At 42.0% G+C, this 26,017-nt stretch overlaps 1 protein-coding gene across 10 annotated transcripts in view; it reads left to right on the top strand.

The window, feature by feature from the left end:
• SSH2 (slingshot protein phosphatase 2) overlaps positions 1 to 26,017 on the top strand; it is a 315,105-nt gene that overhangs the window by 261,852 nt on the left and 27,236 nt on the right. For 6 of the 10 annotated variants that reach the window (XM_055257465.2, XM_055257468.2, XM_063628646.1 and 3 more), the window contains 6 exons: positions 651 to 719; positions 1,507 to 1,572; positions 6,250 to 6,444; positions 11,884 to 11,977; positions 12,112 to 12,240; positions 23,748 to 23,794. In XM_055257465.2, the coding sequence (XP_055113440.2) occupies positions 651 to 719; positions 1,507 to 1,572; positions 6,250 to 6,444; positions 11,884 to 11,977; positions 12,112 to 12,240; positions 23,748 to 23,794 (600 nt within the window). Of the gene's footprint in view, positions 1 to 650; positions 720 to 1,506; positions 1,573 to 4,217; positions 5,861 to 6,249; positions 6,445 to 11,883; positions 11,978 to 12,111; positions 12,241 to 23,747; positions 23,795 to 26,017 lie in introns of those variants that run through there. The other 4 variants (XM_055257466.2, XM_063628645.1, XM_055257473.2 and 1 more) reach the window with 2 other exon arrangements.

A 26,017-nucleotide genomic window follows, 5' to 3' on the forward strand; every position in this document is an offset into this window, starting at 1 on the left:
TGGGACTGGGCACCATGGCTCATGTCCGTAATCCCAGCACTTTGGGAGGCTGAGGTGGGTGGATCAGGACTTCGAGACTAGCCTGGCCAACATGGTGAAACCCCATCTCTACTAAAAGTACAAAAAAATTAGCTGGGCATGGTGGCGCTCGCCTGTAATCCCAGCTACTGGGGAGGCTAAGGCAGGGGAATTGCTTGAACCCGGGAGGCAGAGGTTTCAGTGAGCCGAGACTGCACCACTGCACTTCAGCCTGGGCAACAGAGTAAGACTCCATCTCAAAAAAAAAAAAAAAAAAAAATCCTTGGAGTTGAGTTGGACACTGTACTCTGTGCTAAGACCTGCCAAATGCAAGTCAGCAGCAATCATCTGCATTTTTTAGATAGTGGCCATTTGCAAGATGACAATGTAGGAAGGGGAGTCAGTAAGTTTTCTTCATTAAATATTTAAGGAACTGACTCACTATCTCTTTAAAACAGCTCCTGAGGACATACATAAGATTAATAATAATATGATAGAAATTTCTTCACTGTAACACTTATGCCAGAATTTAAAATTTAAGGGTTTATCCTTGGTGTTGAAAGAGTTAGTAAACAAAAGACTGCTTCCCAGAGTAATGGGGAGTAACTTGTGGACTATTTCTTGTCTTGCAGTAGCACTTGTACCATGGGCTTAGTTTTGCCTCTCTGGAGCGACACGCTAATTCATTTGGATGGTGATGGGTAAGAGATTTCCTTTTTTATTCTGTTACAGAAAGCCAAGGGGTGGGGCCCCATCTTACTGCACATTCATTCAGCTGAAAGGGTGGCCCAGTGTGCCAACTGAACTTTCATGTCAACAGCTGAATGAGTCCTTTTAAACTCCTGTTTTGTAAAGTGGAGTAAAAATACGACTTGCCAGGGTCTCTCACTTGTGTTCTTCTAGGCCGACTGTGGTAGGAATCAAGACAAAGAAGAACTAGTTTGTTGGCTCTTTAATCTGAGCATGTGGGACTGTTGCAATACTCTCCCAAAGGATGATGTGTTCTGTTTCAAATAACCTCTTGCTGCCTCTGCCAGCTGTCAGCCTACAGTATAACCCCTTTCCTGTGCCAGTTCCTTCCAATGACCCCACCCCTACCCTACCTCCTAATGTTTTTAGAATGTGTCCCCAAGAGACCAAGATGTTTGCTCCAGTTTATAAAACCAGGGCCAGGTTTGCTAAGAACCCACAAGACTTCCAAATAGAAATATACAGAACAGTTTGTCCATAGCTACAGCTGGGAAACTGTATTTAATTCCCTAACTCCAATATGGGAATCCATTCATTTTGCCTGATAGATGAAGTCAGACAATTTGTCAAAGCTTTTTGGTCAAGTCTTACACTCTAGTTAAAACTTCTATATGAAATGCCTGATGATTCCCTCAACGGAGCCAGTTGTTTTTAGCCTGGGATACATCCATGAAAACTCACAATTCAAATAACCTACCCTAATTTGTGGATTTTTGTCTTGTTCTCATTTGTCCTTAGTGGGTTCAGTGTATCGACGGATAACAGAGTTCACATATTCAAACCTGTATCTGTGCAGGCAATGTGGTAAGATGACTTTTACTATCTCTACAAAAGTGTTTTAATGTTATTGGAGGAATATTTTGTAAGAAGTGTTTGAAATGGTACAATTTGCTATGAAAATGCTAAATGACCTGTTTGTGTAACCATCGTAGTTAAAGATGACCTAGAAATGCAATATTCAAATTGTTACAGTTGGAAGGCCTTGAGTATTGGTGAACAAGTGAAATTCAGAGGAATTCAGCCTATTCTTAGGCTCTGGCAGAGACTTAACGGTTTAGATAAGCCAGCTGATACTGAGTTTTATTAGGGACATATTGACTAAGTTAGTTACTTAGTGGACTAAGACTGCTATGCATTAACTATTTCTTTTTTTTTTCTTTTTTTTTTTTTTGAGACGAAGCCTCACTCTGTTGCCCAGGCTGGAGTGCAGTGGCGCGATCTCAGCTCACTGCAACCTCTGCCTCCCGGGTTCAGGCGATTCTCCTACCTCAGCCTCCCGAGTAGCTGGGACTATAGGCATGTGCCACCACGCCTGGCTAATTTTTTTGTATTTTTTAGTAGAGACAGGGTTTCACCATATTGGCCAGGCTGATCTTGAACTCCTGACCCCGCCTTGGCCTCCCAAAGTGCTGGGATTACAGGCGTGAGCCACTGCGCCTGGCCTGCATTAGCTATTTCCTAAGGTAACCAGGGATAGCATTTGTTACTTTATGCATAGATAAATTTCCATTTAAACTGCTGGTGGCTATTTGCACAATGCAAATAAAGCCTAGAGAAAACATTATACTTGCTAATAACCGTCAGCTGGCATATGGACATTTCAGGGCTATTTACTACATGCCAGATGCTTTGCATGGATTATATTTAATCATCATACCAAGCCCCCAAAATAATATTAGCCCTTTATTATGGGTGAGAAAACATGCTTTGGATGGGTTACATAACTGCCCTGAGAGTATTTCTTACATTTAGACAGGATAGATCTCTCTCTCTCTCTCTCTGATATCTCTCTCTCTCCCTCTTTTAAAGAGACAGGGTCTCCCTCTGTCGCCCAGGCTGGTGTGCAGTGGTGCAATCATAGCTTATGGCAGCCTCCAACTCCTGGGCTTGAGTGTTCTTCCTACCTCAGCCTCCTAAGCAGCTATGACTACAGGCATGTGCTACTACACCTGGCTAATTTTTTTTTTAATTTTTTTTGTAGAGGTGGGGGCCTCTCTGTGTTGCCCAGGCTGGTCTTGAACTCCTGGCCTGAAGCAATCCTCCTGCCTTGGCCTCCCAAAGTGCTGGGATTGCAGGTGTGAGCCACTGCACCTGGCCTCTTATTCTCTTATTTTAGATTATCTAGAAAATTATCTAATATAACCAGAGAATGATGTGACTAAGATTCAGAATCCATTCCCCAGTCAGGGATTTGAATTTCAGTTTCCTATTCAGCTGCCTGTTAGGTAGTAGAAGTCCCCATGAGGAGTGGGATGGATAGAATGCAAGCAAAATAAGAAATAAAAGAGCCTGAAAAAGACCCCAGGGAGATAATCGAACCCTGAAAACAGAATTGATAGGATGGAGGTGGGTGGAGTCCAAAGACTCACTGAAAAATTAAGTCTTATCATTTCCTGCAGTGATTGAGATAGGACAGTTTCAGGTCATGTGTTTAGACCAGATTTTTAGAGTTAGGGCATATTTTGCAGGTAAGTTTCTCATGGAAAACAGGAAATTTACGACCTCCTTTGACTAAGGCTCAGTTAAAGACAATTGACTTATCTATTCCTAAGTAACAAGTAAAACCAAACAGCAGTAACAACGATAAATGACAGCATTTTCAGGTATATTTTGGGGAAGAGTACAGAGCAGTCTTAATTCAAGTAATAACCTGAAATCAAGCTTTGATGTTCTAAAGCAAGCTTGTCCAACCCGTGGCGCATAGGCCACATGCAGCTCAGGACGGCTTTGCATGCAGCCCAACACAAATTCATAAAACTTTCCTAAAATTCTAATCCAAATTCATAAAACTTTCCTAAAATATGATGAGTTTTTTTGCAATTTTTTTTTAAGCTCATCAGCTATCATTACCGTATTTTGTGTGTGGCCCAAGACAGTTCTTCCAATGTGGCCCAGGGAAGCCAAAAAATTGGACACCGCTGTAAAAGTAAACTGACTGGTCCTAGCTCTTATTGCAAAATAAACTTTTCTTGATGTGCCTTATAGGGAGTAGTGAGTTGAAGTCACAGGGGGAAAAAAATAGATGATGTGTGGATCAAAGCAACATTTAGACCAGGTGTTTCCTTCACAGGAAGATAGTTACTGCAGCCTCCCACTCCGATGCAGCTGGAGTATCTGAGGTGGCTAGGCCTTGAGTGTATTTTAGGACAGTTGCACCAGACTCTGTGGCATATGCTTTTGGAGCATGTGTTTCCTAGATGAAGAAACATGCATTAGGCATCCTGTAAGTTACACTAAGCTGGCTCTTACCTTTGAATCTGTGTACTGAAACTGAAATTCTCAGAGTATTCTCTTGAGACTTTGGCTTACTTTGAATAATAGAAAGCATTTTTAAAAGACTCTGCAACTTTGTTTTTAAGGAAAAATGTGTTTTCCTAATAAAAATGGACTGACACATTTTCCTCTTATTAAATTGGTTTAAATTTGTTTTCTTAATTTACATTGTATAGGGTTGACAGGGATTCAAGGAACAAACACTGTGATGTACTATTGGTGGAAGAATGAACTGGAGCAGCCTTTCTGGAGAGTGATTTGCCAATATGCCTTATCATTTTGCATGATCTTTGTCCTAGTAACTCTGCTTCTATGGATTTACTCTAAGTTTGTAAACATGGATGTGTGCAAAGATTTTAGCTGTAAGAATGTTTGTCAGTGTTCTAATAATAGCAAAAAATGAAAAACAATTTAAATGATTGAAAAATAGAATTAGTAAATATGGTACATCTATATCATTAAATATTATGCAACCATTAAAAATGATCCAGTTGAAAAATATTTGACGTGGAAAGATGTTGATGATAGGCTGTAAAGCAAAAGAGCAAGTTATAGATGATATGGAGAATATGGTCATATCTTTGTTTATTATACATCTATGCATAGCCAAAAAGACTGGAAAGATCTACACTAAAACCTTAACAGTGGTTATTTCAGGGTGGCAGGATTACAAGATATTTCTGCCTTTTCTCTGAGGTCCCTAATTTTCTAAAGTAGGCATGGATCACTTTTGTTATGAGGGAAACAAAAATACTTTTTTTTTTTTTTGAGACAGTGTCTCACTCTGTCACCCAGACTGGAGTGCAGTGGCACCATCTCAGCTAACTACAGCCTCCATCTCCCGGGTTCAAGCGATTCTCCCTCCTCAGCCTCCCAAGTACCTGGGACTACAGGCATGTGCCACCGTTCCCAGCTAATCCTTGTATTTTTAGTAGAGATGGGGTTTCACCATGTTGGTTAGGCTGATCTCGATCTCCTGACCTCAAGTGATCCACCCACCTTGGCCTCCCAAAGTGCTAGGATTACAGGCGTGAGCCACCGTGCCTGGCCATAATGTCTTTTTTTCTTAGGGAGACATTAGTTTATAGCTAATGACATTTCACTCAACAAATACTAATTGAGCTCCACTCGTGAACTAGGTATTCTTTTAGTCACTTGGGTAAACAAAATGTAGAAAGGTTCTTGCTCTTGTATAACTTCCTAGCATTTCTAGCTTAAGCTTTTCCCACATATATAATGAAAAACATACTTTTCAATTTGTTTACTCTTCTTGGGTTCCTGAGTTCAGACAGAGCCAGAAGGTTTAATTAGTCTCAGAATTACCAGAGCTAGGCCAGGCACGGTGGCTCATGCCTCTAATCCCAGCATTTTTGGAGGCCAAGACGGGCAGATGTCTTGAGGCCAGGAGTTCGAGACCAGCCTGACCAACATGGCAAAAACCCATCTCAACTAAAAATACAAAAATTAGCCCGGTGTAGTGGCATGCAGCTGTAATCCCAGCTACTACTCGGGAGGCTGAGGCATGAGAATCACTTGAACCCAGGAGGTGGAGGTTGCAGTGAGCAGAGATCACACCACTGCACTCCAGCCTCTGCGACAGAGTGAGTCACTGTCTCAACAAAAAAGAATAACCAGATCTGTTCTTAGAAAGTAGCTCATGGATTTAAAGAGACTAGGAGACTAAGGTAGCAGGAATAATAAATATCATTAGATCAATACCTCCTGGACATTAAAGGACATGTCCTCCAGGCTTAGGGACATCTATCTGTGTGATCTTTGTGAAGCCTGTTAAGAATTACAGAAAATGTATGCTGTAACATCCTGTGCTGAGGGAAGCAAATCTTTATATGGCAAATTATTCAGATCTTTAGTTTTCTAATGATACGGCAGTCACCGCATGGTTCCAACTATAGGATCATGTGCTCCATAGGCACCTGGACCTATTTTTCACTGGTGAGTTGTCAGCTCTCCTTCCTTGCCCTCTCCCTACCTTAATGATGCATCATATCTTTCAGCAAATGTCTTGTCCATTGCTGTGGATAGATAATATGGTATAATCAGAATTGGAGAATCTTGACTTTCAAGGAGTAGATTGTCCAGAGGACAAATTCTATAGAATTTAAAAACTAGAAGAGTTTGGGGTACACAGGTTATTGGCCTTTGGCACCCCACAGTTCTGTGGTGCTCATTTCCCAGCATATCTTTCAGGTCTGCACTACAGAGCTTACACAAGGCTTGTGAAGTCGCCAGAGCGCATAACTACTACCCAGGCAGCCTATTTCTCACTTGGGTGAGTTATTATGAGAGCCATATCAACTCAGATCAATCCTCAGTCAATGAATGGAATGCTATGCAAGATGTACAGTCCCACCGGCCTGACTCTCCAGCTCTCTTCACCGACATGTAAGTCAGTTTGCTAAGGATTATGGAAGTTGTCTCCATTATGTCCTGAGGAGTCATAAGAAGCATGTTCCTCCCTAATCTTTTCTCTTGGGGAGTTAATCTTACCTAGGAATATTAGTCACTGTCAGTAGCACGTGTCTACCACATATGAAGAATCCTGTTCTTGCTGTTGCCTGCAAAGATCTGAGAAGCTTCACCCCAAGACACAATAGAGTCTTCATAGTCAAAAACTGCAATACCATAAAATTTCATTATTCAGATTCCACTAATTTGAAATTTGAGTTTAAAGGAGTTGGGCTGAAGTTTGAGTTTGCATTATCTGAAAGAATCATTTTAGTAAGCATATTAGTGATATAAAGAAGCTTTCAGAGTCATGTTTGTAATACTTAAGAAAACAAGATGTTTCCAGTCAACTTAAAAGAATGCCTAACTAATAAGCTAATTTTTTTTTTAAGAGACAGGATCTCACTCTGTCACCCAGGCTGGAGTGCAGTGGCACAATCATAGCTCACTGCAGCCTTAAACTCCTGGCTGAAGTGATCCTCTCACTTCAGCCTGCAAAGTACCTAGGACTACAGGCATGTGCCACCATACCTGGCTAATTTTTAAATTTTTATTTTTTTAGAGATGAGGTCTCACTGTGTTGCCCAGGCTGGTCTTAAACTCCTGGCCTCAGTCCTCCTGCCTCGGCCTACCAAAGTGCTGGGATTACAAGTGTGAGCCACTACACCCAGCCTGCTAATTTTTAACTTAAAAAAATTTTTTTTTAATATTTTATCATTCAGATGTCATTCTGCTCTACCTTTGCCTTGTTAAGTCCTTATCAGTATGATTTAATTAAATCTCCGTAGTGTACTGTGGGTTAGATAAAGGCCTAAGGTAAAGCTGATGTTTATTTCCTTTTTAGGTCTGTGTGTTGAAACTTCTGTGACTATTTTGGAAATTTTTTTACACTTAGTGCCTTCTTTGTAAATTCGTCATGATGTTTCTTTTGCTCTAATTTGATCTTTCTGCACTTCCAAGGTATTCTACAGCAGGGAAAGAAGAGTAGCTAGTTACTGTCTGACTTTACAAACAGGATTCTCCTTTAGATTCCTAAAGTCATGCCAAAACAGTTCATGGTTTGTTTGTTGTTGTTTTTTTAACAGAATAAATTTATTTTATTTTATTTTTTGAGACCAAGTCTCACTCTGTCGCCCAGGCTGGAATGCAGTGGCATGATCTTGGGTTACTACAATCTCTGCCTCCCGGGTTCAAGCAATTCTTCTGCCTCAGCCTCCCAAGAAGCTGGGATTACAGGCGCATGCCACCACGGCCACCTAATGTTTGTATTTTTAGTAGTGATGGGGTTTCACCATGTTGGCCAGGCTGATCTCCACCTGCCTCGGCCTCCCAAAGTGCTGGGATTACAGGCGTGGCCACCACGCCTGCCCTAAAAAATGCTCTTTACTAGAAAAGGTGAACTTTCCAAAAACTGTATGAAAGGAACAGTCAAAAAAGCAGTGGAATCTTTCTTTGCACAGAGTGTTTTTGCTGCTAGGACCTTCTTTTCAGTAGCCTTGGTCTTTTCAAGATCTCACAGTAATTGAAAAGATAAAGATTCATGGGAAATGTTACTGGTGATTTCATGCTTTACAGCTGGATGATGGGTTTCAGAGAAATGGATGTCTCATCTAGCTCAAAAAAGCACGTTCTAAACCAGACTTACATGAGAGAGAGGTAACTTTTCTTCCCATTTTTCCCAGATTTTATTAGGGACAGGCGAGCGCGGTGGCTCACGCCTGTAATCTCAGCACTTTGGGAGGCCAAGGCAGGTGGATCACCTGAGGTCAGGAGTTCGAGACCAGCCTGGCCAATATGGTGAAACCACGTCTCTACTAAAAATACAAAAATTAGCCAGGCATGGTGGCAGGCGCCTGTAATCCCAGCTACTCAGGAGGCTGAGGCAGGAGAACCACTTGAATCCAGGAGGTGGAGGTTGCAGTGAGCTGAGATCACGCCACTGCACTCCAGCCTAGGCGACAGAGCGAGACTCTGTCTCAAAAAAGAAAAAAAAAAAGATTTTATTAGAGAAGATTTTGACACTACACAACAAACAAAAAGAAGAGAGGAAGAAAGATACTGCTCTTACTCTCTTTATATCCCTAAGCAAAAAACATAAAGGCAGTCCCTGGCAAATGATAGAGGCTTATTAACTGTTAGTTCTTAGTACGTACAATAATAACCCTAATTTTAAGATATATTTTAAGAACTTCTGTCTGTTTACAGAAAAAGAATACATGAAAGCTGTAGGCCAGAGTGTTAATAATTATCTCGGTAGAGGGATTTTGAGTGGTTTTTATTTACTTTATATTTTTATGGACTTTCCAAATTTTTATCCAATGAAATTGAAGAGGAAAAGGCAGATTTGTGTGTTGTAATGCTTTTTCCATTCCTCCTCCTCCCTAAGTTGACTAGAAAAGCCTATAAAACAAAGCTGAGAATACAGGGAGAATGTGTGCCAAAATGGACTGAAATACTCTGCAGTAAATATATTTTCAAATCCAAAGAAAGGAGGAAGAAGGGAATATATATATATGGGATACACATCTGGTGTTATGCCCAGCACTTCATACATGTTGTTTAATCCTCATAAGAATATCATAAGACAGGTATTTTGCTCTACTCTTTTTTTTCTTTTTTTCTGAGACGGAGTCTCACTGTTGTCGGCCCAGGCTGGAGTGCAATGGCACTATCTCGGCTCACTGCAACCTCCACCTCCCGGGTTCCAGCAATTCTCCTGCCTCAGCTTCCCAAGTAGCTAAGATTACAGGCGCCCACCACCATGCCCGGCCAATTTTTGTATTTTTAGTAGAGACGGGGTTTCACCATGTTGGCTAGGCTAGTTTCGAACTCTTGACCTCAGGTGATCCACCTGCCTCAGCCTCCCAAAGTGCTGGGATTACAGGTGTGAGCCACCACACCTGGCCTGCTCTACTCATTTTATAGAAAAGGAAACAGAGGCTCAGGGAAGAGAAGGAACTTGTTAGAAGTCACACCACCAATAGCAGGGCTGGGATTAAAACCTAGGTCTTTCTACTCCCCAGCCACTCTGCCTCAAACACCTGTGAGGGATTGAGGGAAAAACTGCTTAGGAACTAGGGAATCTGACCCATGAACACAGGTACTAAAATTTGTTTTTACCTTTTTGTTTTACCTTGATACAGAGTCTTGCTCTGTTACCCAGGCTGGAGTGCAGTGGTGCAATCAGGGCTCACTGCACCCTCCACTTCTGGGGCTCAAGCAGTCCTCTCACCTCAGCCTCCCAAGTAGCTGTGGGACTACAGCTGTGTGTCACTATGCCTGGCTAATTTTTTATTTTTATTTTTTGTAGATACGGGGTTTCGCCAATCGCCTGGGCTAGTCTCAAACTCTTAAGCTCAAGCAGTCCACCCACCTCGGCCTCCCAAATTGCTGGGATTACATGCATTAACCACTGCGCCTGGCCCAATATTTATTTTTAATGGAAGACTGAAATTATACATTTATTTTCTACCATTAGCTATGTTTAGGACAAATAAAGCATGGATAAGAATTTTAATCCTAGTTAAGACAGGAATACCTTGGCTGGTTGAAGAGAAACAGCTCAGGTATTAGCTGTATTCTGTAGGGTTCATGAGAAATTAAGAGTCCAAGTGGTGGGAAGCCCCAAGGTTGTGGGGTTAGAGCATCCATCTTTGGAGATTACCAAAGCTATTTTTGCAACCAGCGATAAGGCTGTAGACAGCAAGGGCAGGCAGGATGCCTGAAAGCTTAGTCCATTTTCATCTCCAAATAAGGAGGTGCAGAGCCAGATACCTTTCTTGAATAGATGGTGGGAGTTGGGGAGGAGATGAAACAAAGTACTCTCTGTCAACCTCATTCAAATTCTGCATAATCTGAAATAATGCTTTAGAGTAGGAGTATCCAGTTACATTGAACCACTACCTTTCTAATAATTGGAGAGTCAGCTACCGAGTTTGATTTCATATTAAGGTTCCAAGGGTGATTTTATTTTCAAGAGAGTCAGAAGACTAAAGGAAGTGACATAATCCTTCAGGTAGAGCATTAGGCTAGGCTGAGCGTTCTAATTCTCCTGCCCCAGCGTGGTTATCAGCATGTCATTTAGCTTTTCAGTTGTTTGTTTCCTCTCCCTGTAAAACAAGGATAAGTGTTTCACAGAGATATTGTGAGAGTTGTCATTAAAAGGAAAGCATTCTGGATGGAAGGGCTCTTAAGTCAGCAGTCCCCAGCCTTTTTGGCACCAGGGACCAGTTTCCACAGATGGAGCAGTAGAGTGGGGATGGTTTCATGATGAAACTGTTTCACCTCAGATCACCAGGCATTAGTTAGCTTCTCATAAGGAGCACGCAACCTTGATCCCTCGCATGTGCAGTTCACAATAGGGTTTGCACTCCTATGAGAATCTAATGCTGCCACTCATCCGACAGGAGGTGGAGTTCAGGCAGTAATGCTTGCCCGCTGCTCACCTCCTGTTCTGCTGCCCGGCTTCTAACAGGCCACTGACCAGTACCCACTGGGGACCCATGCTCTAAGGTGTTGATCTCTAGAACCGATTTTGGGAGAGGATTTGCCTTACTGAAGAAGACAGGATCATTCTTCTTTCTTTCCCATTTTCTAGAACCACAACATTGACTTATCGGCATAAGGTGGCATTTTAAACCACAGAAGACTTAGTTCCATGGTAGGTCATAGTACTGGTGTAGCCATCTGGGTATAAGAGCTCAGTAAGTAATACCCAAGAATACTTACAGAAAAAAGTATGGGTATGGTCCTCCATTAAAGTATTACAATCGGCCGGGCGCAGTGGCTCACGCCTGTAATCCCAGCACTTTGGGAGGCCAAGACGGGCAGATCACGAGGTCAGGAGATTGAGACCATCCTGGCTAACACGGTGAAACCCTGTCTTTACTAAAAATACAAAAAATTAGCCGGGCATGGTGGCGGCCGCCTGTAGTCCAGCAACTCGTGAGACTGAGGCAGGAGAATGGCATGAACCCAGGAAGTGGAGCTTGCAGTGAGCTGAAGTCGCACCACTGCACTCCAGCCTGGGGGACAGAGCAAGACTCCATCTCAAAAAACAAAAACAAAAACAAAAAAGTATTACAATCAGTATACCCAAATTGTCTTTGCTCCCTCATGATCTGTATACATGAATGTATTTAGGGCTTTAGACACATATAAACTCTTCAAAGTAATAATTTCTAACATGTTTAAATTCTGTACGTTCTGAAAATTAATAAGCTTTTTAAAATACAATTTTATTTTGCCATGCTTCCACAATATGAATTTGAGGGTAATAAAGGCAAGGTTTGCTAAATTGGAAACCTAATCAAATGGTACATTCATTAACTTAATCAAATTCCTGCTTAAGAGTAATCGTTATTTCTCTCTTCTCAGACCTACTGAACGTGAACGAACAGAAAGGCTAATTAAAACCAAATTAAGGGAGATCATGATGCAGAAAGATTTGGAGAATATTACATCCAAAGAGGTAAGAGACCTTGAGTCCTTGTTTGTTCCAAGGCTAGCAGTGGGATAACAGTAGGTGTGGGGCTGGAAATAGTGCATGGATGAAAGTACAGAGGGACTTTAAGAGATGGGTACAATATATCATCTTTGTTTCAGATAAGAACAGAGTTGGAAATGCAAATGGTGTGCAACTTGCGGGAATTCAAGGAATTTATAGACAATGAAATGATAGTGATCCTTGGTCAAATGGATAGCCCTACACAGATATTTGAGCATGTGTTCTTGGTAAGTTTTAAGACCACTTTAAGTGGTGTGCTAAAGCTAGCCCATATGGACTCATGGGCAGGGGTAATTGTTAAATTTTATTATACATAAATAAAATGTAACTTACTTTAAAGACAAAAGTGATAAGTACTCAAACCTCATCACTTCCTAATTATTCTATTACTTTTTTGTGTGTTCGTGTGTGTGTCACAGAGTCTCGCTCTGTCGCCCAGGCTGGAGTGCGGTGGCATGATCTCATCTCACTACAATCTCTGCCTCCCAGGTTCAAGCAGTTCTCCTGCCTCAGCCTCCCGAGTAACTGGGACTACAGGCGTATACCACCACACCCAGCTAATTTTTGTATTTTTAGTAGAGACGGGGTTTAGCCATCTTGGCCACGTTGGTCTTGAACTCCCGACCTCAGGTGATCTGCCCGCCTTAGCCTCTCAAAGTGCTGGGATTATAGGCATGAGCCACCATGCCCGGCCCTCATTTTTAATTTAATTTTTATTTTTGAAACAGGGTCTCGCTCTGTTGCCCATCCTGGAGTGTAGTGGCACAATCTCGGCTCAGTGCAACCTCAACCTCACAGGCTCAAGTGATTCTCCCTTCTCAGCTTCCTGAGTAGCTGGGACCACAGGCGTGTGCTGCCACCACCCCCCAGCTAATTTTTGTATTTTTTGTGGAGATGGGGTTTTACCATGTTTCCCAGGCTGGTCTCGAACTCCTGAGCTCAAGCGATCCGCCCACCTAGTCCTTCCCAAAGTGCTGGGATTACAGGCATGAGCCATCACACCTGGCCCCAAATTACCGACATGAGCCATCTCACCTGGCCCCAAGTAGGATGATCCTTTAAGGTCACTCTCAAATCTGCCAAATGTGTCTAAGGTCTGATATATCTGAGCAGAGCTGGTGGGAGCTACTATATAACTGAGAGACAAGAGACTACTGGACTTTCAAACATATGAAACCTTGTAGCTACACTTTGAGTCCCTACTTTTATGATTACCAAAAAATTGGTGACTAAAAATTGTTCTTCATGGTTCCTGAACATTTAGTGACCTTTTGTAATTAGTCCAAGGAGACCTCTCTGACAGGTAGATTTTGAAAGCTTCTAAAATCTCTTTTTCTCTCAAATGTTAAAGTTTTAGTTCTTATCTGTACACGTAGTGGGAACAAAGTTAACAAGAATAATTAAAATCAATGGAGAATGCCAAAACCTCATTTTGTGTCCACTTCCCACACACTTTCACAAAAATGCTTACAAGGAAGTAAATCAGTTGGTTTGAATTTCACTTCCTTTCTCTTCTTGAGGATGTTTATGAACTGTGAAATGATTAGAAGCTGGGAAACAGAAGAGAAGGAGAATAAATGCTCAGGAACTGACTAAACTGGATCCACCTCACTCTGAATATTCAAGAGTTTATTTCATGAGGCATTCAGACTATGCCTTTGAAGGCTTGTGCCCTGAAATAACTTGTTGACACTCTGCGATATATGTGTCTAGAGTGATTCATAGTGGTATATTAGCAATGAAATTACTCATGAAAAGCTGTGAGCTGGGAGGCGGACTTCTTTTCCATTACTTTAACTGACCAATATGTGTTGGCATTTCTGGTTGTAGATCATACTACAAAACTGTCATTGGCTTTTCCATTTGCAAGACACCTGGCTTTGTTGTCTCTTATGTATACTTCCACAAGGATTCAGATATATCCTGCTCTTGTATTATTGGAAAGAATCTTTGTGTTATCTATAGAAAACTTGTGAGTCACTGATTCTATGGGGCCCTCCCAACTGTTTCCCTGAGACTAATTTTTATGAAGGACAAATATCTGTAGTCAAAAAGAGCTCATGTGACTGAAGCTGCAAACTTGGGAATCAAGTTTCCCATTAAGCTTGACTTTTAACACGTAAAAGAATATAGACATGATAAATATCAAATACAGTCAGTTTCTGACTGATCAACCTGTTTTATTTCATGCATGCTTCCCTGTGTCTCTGGTGCCACCCACTCAAGAACTACTCCTCAAATGGTATATTTTAGGCCATGCAAGCAAATTTTAATAGTATTGTAAGCAGAAAAAACAATCTAATTTCCCCAAAATTACATTTCCCCAATCAACTACAAATGCATTTGAGCATTTGTGCCAGTAGATTAATACCATGATTTCATTATCGTCAGGTGTAATCTTCTGTCCTGAGTTTTTTTCTTATTAAAAAAATAATTCTGGCCAGGTGTGATGGCTCACACCTATAATCCCAGCACTTGGGGTGGCCAAAGCAGGAGAATCACCTGAGCCTGGGAGTTCGAGGCTGCAGTGAGCCATGATCATGCCACTGCACTCCACCCTGAGCAACAAAGAGAGACCCTGTCTAAAAATAATGATAATCCATGTTCATTTTAAAAAACTTTAGAAGTCAACAGATTATCATATTTGTTTAATCATCAAGACTGATAATCACCATCATCTTTTGTTATATAATATCGCCTTCCAATCTTTTTTTTTTTTTTTTTTTTTTTTTTGAGACAGAGTCTCGCTCTGTCGCCCAGGCTGATCTCAGCTCACTGCAACCTCCACCTCCCAGGTTCACACCATTCTCCTGCCTCTGCCTCCCGAGTAGCTGGGATTACAGGCACACACTACCACGCCCGGCTAATTTTTTGTATTTTTAGTAGAGACGGGATTTCATTATGTCGGCCAGACTGGCCTTGAACTCCTGATCCTTCCGCCTCGGCCTCCCAAAGTGCCAGGATTACAGGCATGAGCCATTGCTCCCAGCCCCAATCTTTTTAAATTTTATTTATAGATGTACATATATATTTTTGTGTATACACACACAGGTATGATACATCATCTTTATTTTTTTAAAGAGCAGTTTTAGGTTCACATCAAAATTGAGCAAAAGGTATAGAGATTTCCCATATACAACTTATCCCAACACATGCATAGTTTCCCCCATTGTCAACATCCTCCACCAGAGTGGAGTGTAACAAATGAGTGTAACATTTGTTACAGCTCATTGGTCTACACTGGCACATCATTATAAACTAAAGCCCATAGTTTATAATAGGGTTCACTCTTGGTGTTGTACATTATATGGATTTGGACAAATTTATTACATATATTCACTATTGGAGTATTACATAGAGTTTTTTACTTTTTAAATACACATCTATGTACTTTTTTTGCACATCAGCATTGTGTATATATGTACATATTTTTGAACAAAGGAAAATCTCTTCAGCTTCAGGTATAATTCTGTATTCTAGAAAATGGACATTTTCTTTCTGTTGTGAATATTTATTTGGGGAAAAAAAAAACTTCAAAATTGAGGAACACTGTAATTTAACTCCTACTTAACAAAGTAAATGCGTGAACAGGTTGTCTAAACATCTTATTATACTTGTTCCTTGGTGGCTTCCTCCCTTTGTTTACACTGCCATATCCTATGTCCAAATCCCTATCTCTTCTCCATTGAGTCTTTGCCCTGCTGGCTTTCCTAGCAGTTGACACGGAAAAAGAGGCATTCTAGCTGCGAGTGGTGGTGTTGATTTTCTGCAGCGTCATCTTATCTTGTGCATAGCTGCCATGCCTGGAGCTCAACCAGATTGAGTAAAGAGAGGCAACAGGATTTCTCCTTCCCTTTGGAAGAATGCTCAGCTCTGCAGTGTACTGCACAGAGATCTGTTTATTAGGAAAAGTATCCAGCTGGTATGGAGTGAGAAAGTGTAGATTATAGCTTAAATAAAAGCTGCATTGAGAAGAGAGAATTGATTGGTGGGAAGCCAGGGTGTTTCTAGAAAAAGAGATTCTACACCCTTACAAGCATATCACTTCTCTGAGCTGGAAGCCTTTGCCCAACTGTTTCAGTATCAACAGCTTTCCTGGAGGCTGTCCGATTTGGCTGAGAAAAAGCTAGATGTTGATAGAGACCCTTTGCAGAAAAGCAGGCAAACAAGTATATTGGACATGTAACCAGTAATTTTGCTCATGAATTTAAAAAATAGAACTTTTACTGCTGATTATCTTTTTCAAGATTTGACATTACAAGATTTGACATCTTTTGGGAAAGTGTTTCCTTTTCATAGAAAAATTCATCCTAGGGAGAGGATCAGGAAAAAATAGCTAATGGGTACTAGGCTTAATACCTGGGTGATGAAATAATCTGTACAACAAACCCCCATGACACAAGTGTAGCTATGTAACAAACCTGCATATGTACCCCTGAACTTAAAATTTAAAAAAAAAATCCTCAAATTGGTTACTTTTAATGTAGATGAAGAGAAACAGTGTGTAAATAGGTGAGACAGTAATAGAAAGGATTATTTTATCACATTGATGATTTTTGTCCCTGAATAGGAGGTGTGGCATAAACTTCTTTTAGAAGGAAAAGTTAATAAACAGCTTATGCCTGGTTGCCACAGTAATGTGACTTACAGTATTGAGGCTATAGGAATGATATGATAAAATACGGACAGAGATACCAGTCCTTGGATATTATGTCAAGTTATATTTATCTCAGCAGAACTCCCACAGTACAGTCCTTATTTGCTATAAATGTGCTGTCGTCTTCTATTTTCCTTGGACAGTTGGACTGCAGCAAGGCTATTTCCTGAGGGTAGCATGAAAAGAAATCAGTTACTTGGGTCTTTGGGACAGCGTACAGTGCAAGGGAACCAGAGTAAAAGATGGAAATGAACTTACTTTAAAATGTATTATAGTCCAAAGGTTTCATTTTACACTTCAGTAAAGTTAGAATATGCTTTGCATAATTACATAGAACATAATGGAAACCTCGGTAGAATTATGTTACCATAAGCCTGTGAAGCATGGGGGAGGAAATTGGGTCTGCGAAGGGCCCCAGAAGTCTAATATACATGGCATTTGTATTGAGGACAGAAAAGTAATTATACCACGTGGTCTCCAGGTCTTTCAGATTGAACCTGAAGCAGCCCTAACTGTAGCCCAAGTCACTTTGTATGGGCTTCAGTGAGTCAGTAACCAGTGCCTTTAATTCATTTGCCAATGGATAGGTATCAGTTCACATTGTCAGGTTGAACTCTCTCTGGACAGGTAGATGAAAACTAGGGACTTTATCCATCACATCAATGTTATTTTCATCTAACTGGACAGAGTTCCACGAAGGATTTAGATTTCTAAATTAAGAAGTGAGGTGGTCACATTTCGCTGGCTCTAGTTTAACTTCTCAGCCCCTGTTGTTTGGCATCTGTCTCCTTGAAGTCCTTTGTAGTTCTTGGCTATTTCTTTGGTGCAGAAGCTTGTTTTCTAAGGTTGAGCAGAGCCTTCAGAGCCTCCCATATTTTTTTAAAACAAGCCAGCAGGGCCCTTGCCTGTACATCACTTACTGACCTTTTCCTAAATGGAACTTCAGCACAGTGTCCTTGAGCTTTCCCAGTTCAACGGCCAGATTACAGATCACCTGTAATATGATAGTACTTACACAACACTAAACAATTTTCATAGTGCTTCATTTACTGGTCACATTTGATCTTCCAATTAACAAACATTTGTCGATCCTCTTTATTGTGTGAGGCATGAGACTAGGTACTTGTACAGTCTGATCTAATTCTAGAAGGAGAGCATGATGAGCCATATCAGATAGATACTCAGAGAAGGCCAATGGAATAAGGATACAGTGGTGATAAGACAATTAGGAGAGGTCATTAGTAACATCAGCAAGAGTGATGAGGGCAGAGGCCCAAGTGCTATGGATGAGATAACGTGGGAAATGAGGAAGTGAGTCTTTTCTTTTCTTTTTTTTTTTTTTTTGAGACGGAGTTTCACTCTTTTTGCCCAGGCTGGAGTGCAATGGTGCTATCTCGGCTCACTACAACCTCTGCCTCTCGGATTCAAGTGATTCTCATACCTCAGCCTCCCAAGTAGCTAGGATTACAGGCACGCACCACCACACCAGGCTAATTTTTGTATTTTTAGTAAAGACGGGGTTTCACCATGTTGGCCAGGCTGGTCTCAAACTCCTGACCTCAGGTGATCTGCCCACCTCAGCCTCCCAAAGTGCTAGGACTACAGGCGTGAGCCACTGCACCCATCCAGAAAGTGAGTATTCGATTTTATTTCTATGAAGCCATGAAGGAAAGGGAGAAAGGACAGAGTCTGCAGGAGGATTTATGACAGAGAGAGGGGTTTTCCATTTTAATATGGGAAAAACTTTGCATGTATAATTTGAGGGAAATGTACCCATTAAATATATACGACTGGGGCGGGAAGAGTGTTTTCATTTTACAGATAAAGACAGAGAGGTTGGCCAGGCACAGTGGCTCATGCCTGTAATCCCAACACTTTAGGAGGCTGAAGCGGGCAGATCACAAGGTCAAGAGATGGACACCATCCTAGCCAACATGGTGAAACTCCATCTCTACTAAAAATACAAAAATTAGCTGAGTGTGGTGGCGCACACCTGTAGTCCCAGCTACTCGGGAGGCTGAGGCAGGAGAATCGCTTGAACCTGGGAGGCAGAGGTTGCAGTGAGCCGAGATTGCACCACTGCACTCCAGCCTGGCGACAGAGCGAGACTCCATCTCAAAAAAAAAAAAAAAAAAGGTTAGGCAGTTGGCCCTAATGTCCCCACCCACAGTAGGAAGGGCAGTCAGAACTTGAACCTAAGTCTTGTAATGCTAAATTCCATTAATGCCTCTTAATTCTGAAAGAGTAAACTCTTGTTATAAAATGTCTGCCCTGGCCAGGCGTGGTGGCTCACGTCTGTAATCCCAGCACTTTGGGAGGCCAAGGCGGGCAGATCACGAGTTCAGGAGATTGAGACCATCCTGGCCAACATGGTGAAACCCATCTCTACTAAAAATACAAAGATTAGCTGGGTATGATGGTACGTGCCTGTAATCCCAGATACTCTGGAGGCTGAGGCAGAAGAATCACTTGAACCCAGGAGGTGGAGATTGCAGTGAGCCAAGATCACGCCACTGCATTCCACTTTGGCGACAGAGCGAGACTCCGTCTCAAAAAATATATATAAAATAAAATGTCTGGCCAGGCGCGGTGGCTCACGCCTTTAATCCCAGCACTTTGGGAGGCCGAGGCAGGCAGATCACGAGGTCAGGAGATCTAGACCATCCTGGCTAACACGGTGAAACCCCATCTCTACTAAAAATACAAAAAACAAAATTAGCCGGGCGTGGTGACGTGCGCCTGTAGTCCCAGCTACTCGAGACGCTGAGGCAGGAGAATGGCATGAACCCGGGAGGTGGAGCTTGCAGTGAGCCAAGATGGTGCCACTGCACTCCAGCCTAGGCAACAGAGCAAGACTCGTCTCAAAAAAAAAATAAAATAAAATGTCCGCCTTTTCAGAAGATATGAACAGATAGCTCAAAGATAGAAAATAGATCTTAAACAATGAAAAGTTGCTCACTTTTACTTCTAAGAGAAATGCAAATTGAAACTACACTGAGACACTTATCAGGTTGGCAAAAATTCAAAAGCTTAACCAAGCAGTTTATTGGAAAGGCTGTGGGGAAAGTGGTGCTCTCATGCATTGCTGGTGGGACCACAGAATTGTTTTTGGCCTCTATGGAGGGAAATTTAGCAGTGTTTAACAAAACTGTATTCTGCCTTTGACCTAGCAAACCTACTTCCACAAATAAGAAATATCGTTCATAGGAGACTAGTTGAATGAACTATTATATCAGTACTCATGAAGTACTATGCAGATGTAGGAAAGAATGAGATCTCTATGAACTGTTACATTTAGTGGTTTTGAGGATATATAAAATGAAATATATGTAAAATGAAAGCAATTAATAAAAAATTATGTGTAGCATATTACTTTCGTGTAAGAATTGGTAATATGAGTAAGAAGTAGCAATAAGTATATGTTTGCTTATATTTTTTCAAAATAGAATAAATCAGAAACTAATGAAAATGTCACCAATAGGAATTAAAGCAATAGGAGTGAGAGTGAGACTTCTAAGTTTACTTTTTTTTTTTTTTTGAGACGGAGTTTTGCTCTTGTTGCCCAGGCTGGAGTGCAGTGGCACAATCTCGGCTCACTGCAACCTCCACCTCCCAGGTTCAAGCAATTCTGCCTCAGCCTCCCGAGTAGCTATGATTACAGGCATGTGCCACCACACCCGGCTAATTTTGTATTTTTAATAGAGACGGGGTTTCTCCATGGTGGTCAGGCTGGTCTCGAACTCCCAACCGCAGGTGATCCGCCCGCCTCGGCCTCCAGTGTTGGGTTTACAGATGTGAGCCACTGCACCCAGCCTCTAAGTTTACTTTTTAATAAGCTTTTGACTTTTAATCACATAAAAGTTTTGTATGCCCAAAATATTAAATGGAAAAGGATAGAAAAAGTACTCTAAAATTGAATACAAGCCAGGTATGGTGGCATGCACTTGTAGTCTCAGGTATTCAGGAGGCTGAGGCAGGAAGATCGCTTGAGGCCAGAAGTTCAAGGCTATAGCGCACAATGATGGTACCTGTGAATAGCCACTGAGCTCCAGCCTGGGCATCATAACAAGACCCGCCTCTTAAAAAAAAGACATACATCTGGGCACAATGGCTCATGCCTGTAATCCCAGCACTTTGGGAGGCTGAGGTGGGCGGATCACGAGATCATGAGTTCGAGACCAGCCTGACCAACATGGAGAAACCCCATCTCTACTAAAAATACAAAAACTAGCTGGGCGTGGTGGCGTGCACCTGTAATCTCAGCTACTCAGGAGGCTGAGGAAGGAGAATCAGTTGAACCCAGGAGGCAGAGGTTGCGGTGAGCTGAGATTGTGCCAGTGCACTCCAGCCTGGGCAACAGAGTGAGACTCTGTCTCAAAAAAAAAAAAAAAATACAGATTGTGGAGAATTCTCCAAGATAACAGATGTGGAGTCTACAAAAACGTCAATATGTCAATATTATGAAAGACCCCCTGCCACACTCCCAAAGAAAGCAGAAGATGTACTGTTCTAGATTAAAGCTAGGCTGGGTGTGGTGGTTCACTCCTGCAATCCCAACATTTTGGGAGGCCAAGGTGGGGAGGATCACTTGAGGCCAAGAGTTTGAGACCAGCCTGGGCAACATAGTGAGACCCCATCTCTAAGAAACAAAAGTAAAAAAATTAGCAAGGCATCGTGCTGCCCACCTGTAGTCTCAGCTACTGGGGAAGCTGAGGCAAGAGGATGGTTTGAGCCCAGGAGTTCAAGGCTGCAGTGTGCCACTGCCCTCCAGCCTAGGCAACAGAGCAAGACTCTGTCTCTAAAAAAAAAAAAAAGTAGCTGGGCGCAGTGGCTCACACCTGTAATCTCAGCACTTTGGGAGGCCGAGGCAGGGGGATCACCTGAGGTCAGGAGTTTGAGACCAGCCTGACCAACATGGTGAAATCTCATCTTTACTAAATACAAAAAATTAGCTGGGCATGGTGGCAGGCACCTGTAATCCCAGCTACTTGGGTGGCTGAGGCAGGAGAATCGCTTGAACCCCGGAGGAGGAGGTTGCAGTGAGCCGAGATTGTGCCATTGCACTCCAGCCTGGGCAACAAGAGTGAAACTCCTGTCTCAGAAAAAAGAAAGTAGGCTGTGCACAGTGCCTCACGCCTGTAATCCCCGCACTTTGGGAGGCCAAGGCAGGCGGATCACTTGAGGTCAGGAGTTCAAGACCAGCCTGGGCAACATGGTGAAACCCCGTCTCTACTAAAAATACAAAAATTAGCTGGGCATGGTGATGCGTGTCTATAATCCCAGCTACTCGGGAGGCTGAGGCAGGAGAATCTCTTGAACCCCGGAGGTGGAGGTTACAGTGAGTCAAGATCACACCACTGCCCTGTAGCCTGGGTGACTCCGTCTCAAAAAAAAAAAAAAAATGTAGCTAGAGGATAGAGACATGACAACTAAATGTGAAGAATTATCCTTGATTGAGTAAGTATAAAGGACATTTTGGGGACATTTGTAGAAATTCAAATATGTATAGTGTTTTAGGTTATTGTATTAATGTTACATTCCTTTGGTATGATCATGATATTATGTAAGAAAATGTTCTTAGATGATACATACTCAAGTATTGAAATAAAATGTCATGGTGCACAAAATGCTCTCAGATGGTTCGGGGGAAAAGTATGATATGTACTGAAAGAAAAGGGAAAGAAAGAAAGAAAGAAAGCAAATATGGCAAAATATTAATAATTGTGTCCTCCAGATCATCGGCAGAACCTCCTCCCCCAAAGTTTGCCATTTATCCCTATCTTAAAATTTTACATGTAATGCTTCCCTCATTTGTTTGACAGAAGCTGCTATTTCACTCTCTTCTCCTGCCACACACAAGTTCTGTCCGTTAACTGAGATGCAACTTAATGCACTAAAAAGAGTGTGAGCGACCCTGCGCTGTGGCTCACACCCGTAATCCCAGCACTTTGGGAGGCTGAGGCGGGTGGATCACGAGGTCAGGAGTTTGAGACCAGCATCACCAACATGGTGAAACCCTGCCTCTTACTAAAAAATACAAAAATTAACTGGGCATGGTGGCGCGCACTTGTAATCCCAGCTACTCAGGAGGCTAAGGCAGGAGAATTGCTGCAACGCGGGAGGCAGAGGTTGCAGTGAGCCGAGATCAGGCCATTGCATTCCAGCGTGGGCAACAGAGCGAGACACTGTCCCAGAAAAAAAAAAAAAGTCAGAGCTTTGGAATAAGGTGTAGTTCAATGCATAATAATGCTGCTTTTGTATCTATAAAAATTCAGCAAATGTTTATTGAGCACCTGCCAGGTGCCAGGCACTGTGCAAGGTGCATGGGTTTCCATAGGGGAGAAAAGAGGTGGTTCCTGACCTCTAGGAGCTTGTATTAAAGGTAGTTAGAAAGTAAGCACGTAAGGCCGGGCGCGGTGGCTCACGCTTGTAATCCTTTGGGAGGCCGAGGCGGGCGGATCACAAGGTCAGGAGATAGAGACCACGCTGAAACCCCGTCTCTACTAAAAATACAAAAAATTAGCCGGGCGTGGTGGCAGGCGCCTATAGTCCCAGCTACTTGGAGAGGCTGAGGCAGGAGAATGGCGTGAACCTGTGAGGCGGAGCTTGCAGTGAGCCAAGATTGCGCCACTGCACTCCAGCCTGGGCGACAGAGCGAGACTCCGTCTCAAAAAAAAAAAAGAAAGTAAGCACATAAATAAATATATAGGTGCAAACTGTGATACATGCTGTTGAGGAAAATAGGAGATTACTATGAGCAAGAATGACAGAAGACATCTAATTTAGATTGGATGATGGTTAAAGACACCTCTCCTGCTCTATGATCATGGGCAAAAATTATTTGAATTCTATGAGTTGGTTTTTGTATCTGTAAAAATGAAGATGAAAATAACATTCTTGCTCTATCATTTGTGAAAACTAAATGTGATAACATATGAAGTGCCTGGCAACTTAAAGGGCACTGGGTAGATGTTATTAGTCTTCTTTTTGAAAGTTCTTCTCCTTCCCTTGCTCCTTTTCAAGTATTGTTTGGTTGGTTTGCTAATACTCCTTAACCTTGTCTTTTTGGCTCCATAGGGCTCAGAATGGAATGCCTCCAACTTAGAGGACTTACAGAATCGAGGGTAAGCACACAAAGCAATAGCTGGCACCCCTGTGTGACAGAAGTCCCTGTTTTATCTTTTCATTTTCCCATCAAAGAGGTATCAGTGGGTAACTTTAATCTTAAGAGTTGCATCTGACTGATTCTAATCAGATGTAATCTAAGAAAAATAAAAATAGCTGGGCCGGGCACGGTGACTCACGCCTATAATCCCAGCACTTTGGGAGGCCGAGGCAGGTGGATCACGAGGTCAGGAGATCGAGACCATCCTGGCTAACACGGTGAAACCCCATCTCTACTAAAAATACAAAAAATTAGCCAGGCCCACGTGGTGGCGGGCGCCTGTAGTCCCAGCTACTCAGGAGGCTGAGGCAGGATAATGGCGTGAACCCGGGAAGCGGAGCTTGCAGTGAGCCAAGATCACACCACTGCACTCCAGCCTGGGTGACAGAGCGAGACGCTATCTCAAAAAAAAAGAAAAAGGAGAAAAAAAAAACAGCTATTCTCCCTCTGTTTCGTCCCCCCACCTCCCAAGAAATATCAGCTGCTTTTATTGAAGGGCTTTGAAGAACAAATGTGCAAACCATTGGTGACGTTTAAAATCAAATTTTTATTTTTATGCAAGAATACATAGAATTGCATATGTTGGGTTCACAGAGCTGTTCATTCAACATTCATTGAGCGTCTTCTGTGGGACAAAGTGCTAGGTGCTGGGGATCCACAGATAAATTAAGACTCAGTCCCTATCCTGTGTAGTAAGCTGCTTAAAGACTCTAGGTTATGGATGTGAACTGGACAAGCTTCTGAAATTGAAGAGGACCTATCTTATATTAAGAAAACTGTCCCTAAGCAGCATGGTTATTAAGTTTGATTGTAACAATAGAGACTACAGTGAACATTCAGCAAGTAAAAAGCTGCCATTTTTCCCTTAGCTGATGCCTACTAAGTTTCTTATTGAAGTTCATTAACTTTAGGAGGTCAGATAATCCCAATAAGAAAAGAGAAAATCAGGTCTGAAATTTGCCATGCTAACTCATTGTGGAAAGAGATAAGAGCAGCCGAGACTCAAGAGGTAGTGATGGTTGCTGGCTGCCTGTTTTCTTAGCCATAAGCCTCCTGGTTATCTTTACCATTAGTGGATAAATACTCCCTACTTTTTCCCCACATGAAAAGTATTTCATAATTGGCAAAATGAACTTGGACCAGGACTTAAGCCAAATGATTATACAAAGAATTCCGGGGCAGGGGAGGGGAATCTGCTTAATTTAAAATTTGAAGTTAAATAAAACTTGGAAAACTTAATAAGAAAGTCTAGAGTTCTTCAAGGCAGAGACTGTATCTTAGTCTTGCTTATAGCTTACTATCTACCTAGCTCAGAGCTGTATAACAAGAGGGTGCTCAGTGAATGTGAATGAATGATAGGTATGTTCACACATATTTGAACACTGTGACTTGGCTGATGGCAGATAAGGAGAGAAAATCAATTAGCAAACTGTGTTGGGAATTCAGAGACCTCAGTTCTAATCCTATATCTGCCATTTGCCTTATTTGGAAATGCCCCTGAAGCATAAGGACCCCATAGTTCAACAAGATTAATAACATTGCATCTGCTTTATATACAAGAGTCTCCTTAAGATTTCTTTAGGAGTGGGACAATGTTTTTTACAAACTTCTCCAGTCATCAAGCTTTAAAAATTCTGTAATTCTGGCCAGGCGTAGTAGCTCACGCCCGTAATCCCAGCACTTTGGGAGGCTGAAGGCAGGTGGATCACTTGAGGTCAGGAGTTCAAGACCAGCCTGGCTAACATGGTGAAACCCTGTCTCTACTAAAAATACAAAAAATTAGCTGGGTGTGGTGGCAGGTGCCTGTAATCCCAGCTACTCGGGAGGCTGAGGCGGGAGAATTTCTTGAACCCGGGAGGTGGCAGTTGCAGTGAGCCGAGATCATGCCACTGCACTGCAGCCTGGGCAACAGAGTGAGACTCTGTCGGGGAAAAAAAAAAATCTGTAATTCTGGGAAACCTAGATACAGTGTTTAATATTAAGTCTGAGATGAGGTATAGCAGTGTTTGCCAACTGCACTGGAATCATGTCATATATACATATGAATTTAGAATATAACCCCAGCTGGAGATTAGACCCATCATATCATTTGCTTCTTAGAAGGCTAAATTATAAAATGCAACTAACTATATCTAGTTGTCTTTAAAAACAGTATGGTCAAATTCCCAGATAGCTACTTAGA

The sequence above is a fragment of the Symphalangus syndactylus genome, chromosome 20, assembly GCF_028878055.3.
Source record: "Symphalangus syndactylus isolate Jambi chromosome 20, NHGRI_mSymSyn1-v2.1_pri, whole genome shotgun sequence".
Lineage (NCBI taxonomy): Eukaryota > Metazoa > Chordata > Mammalia > Primates > Hylobatidae > Symphalangus > Symphalangus syndactylus.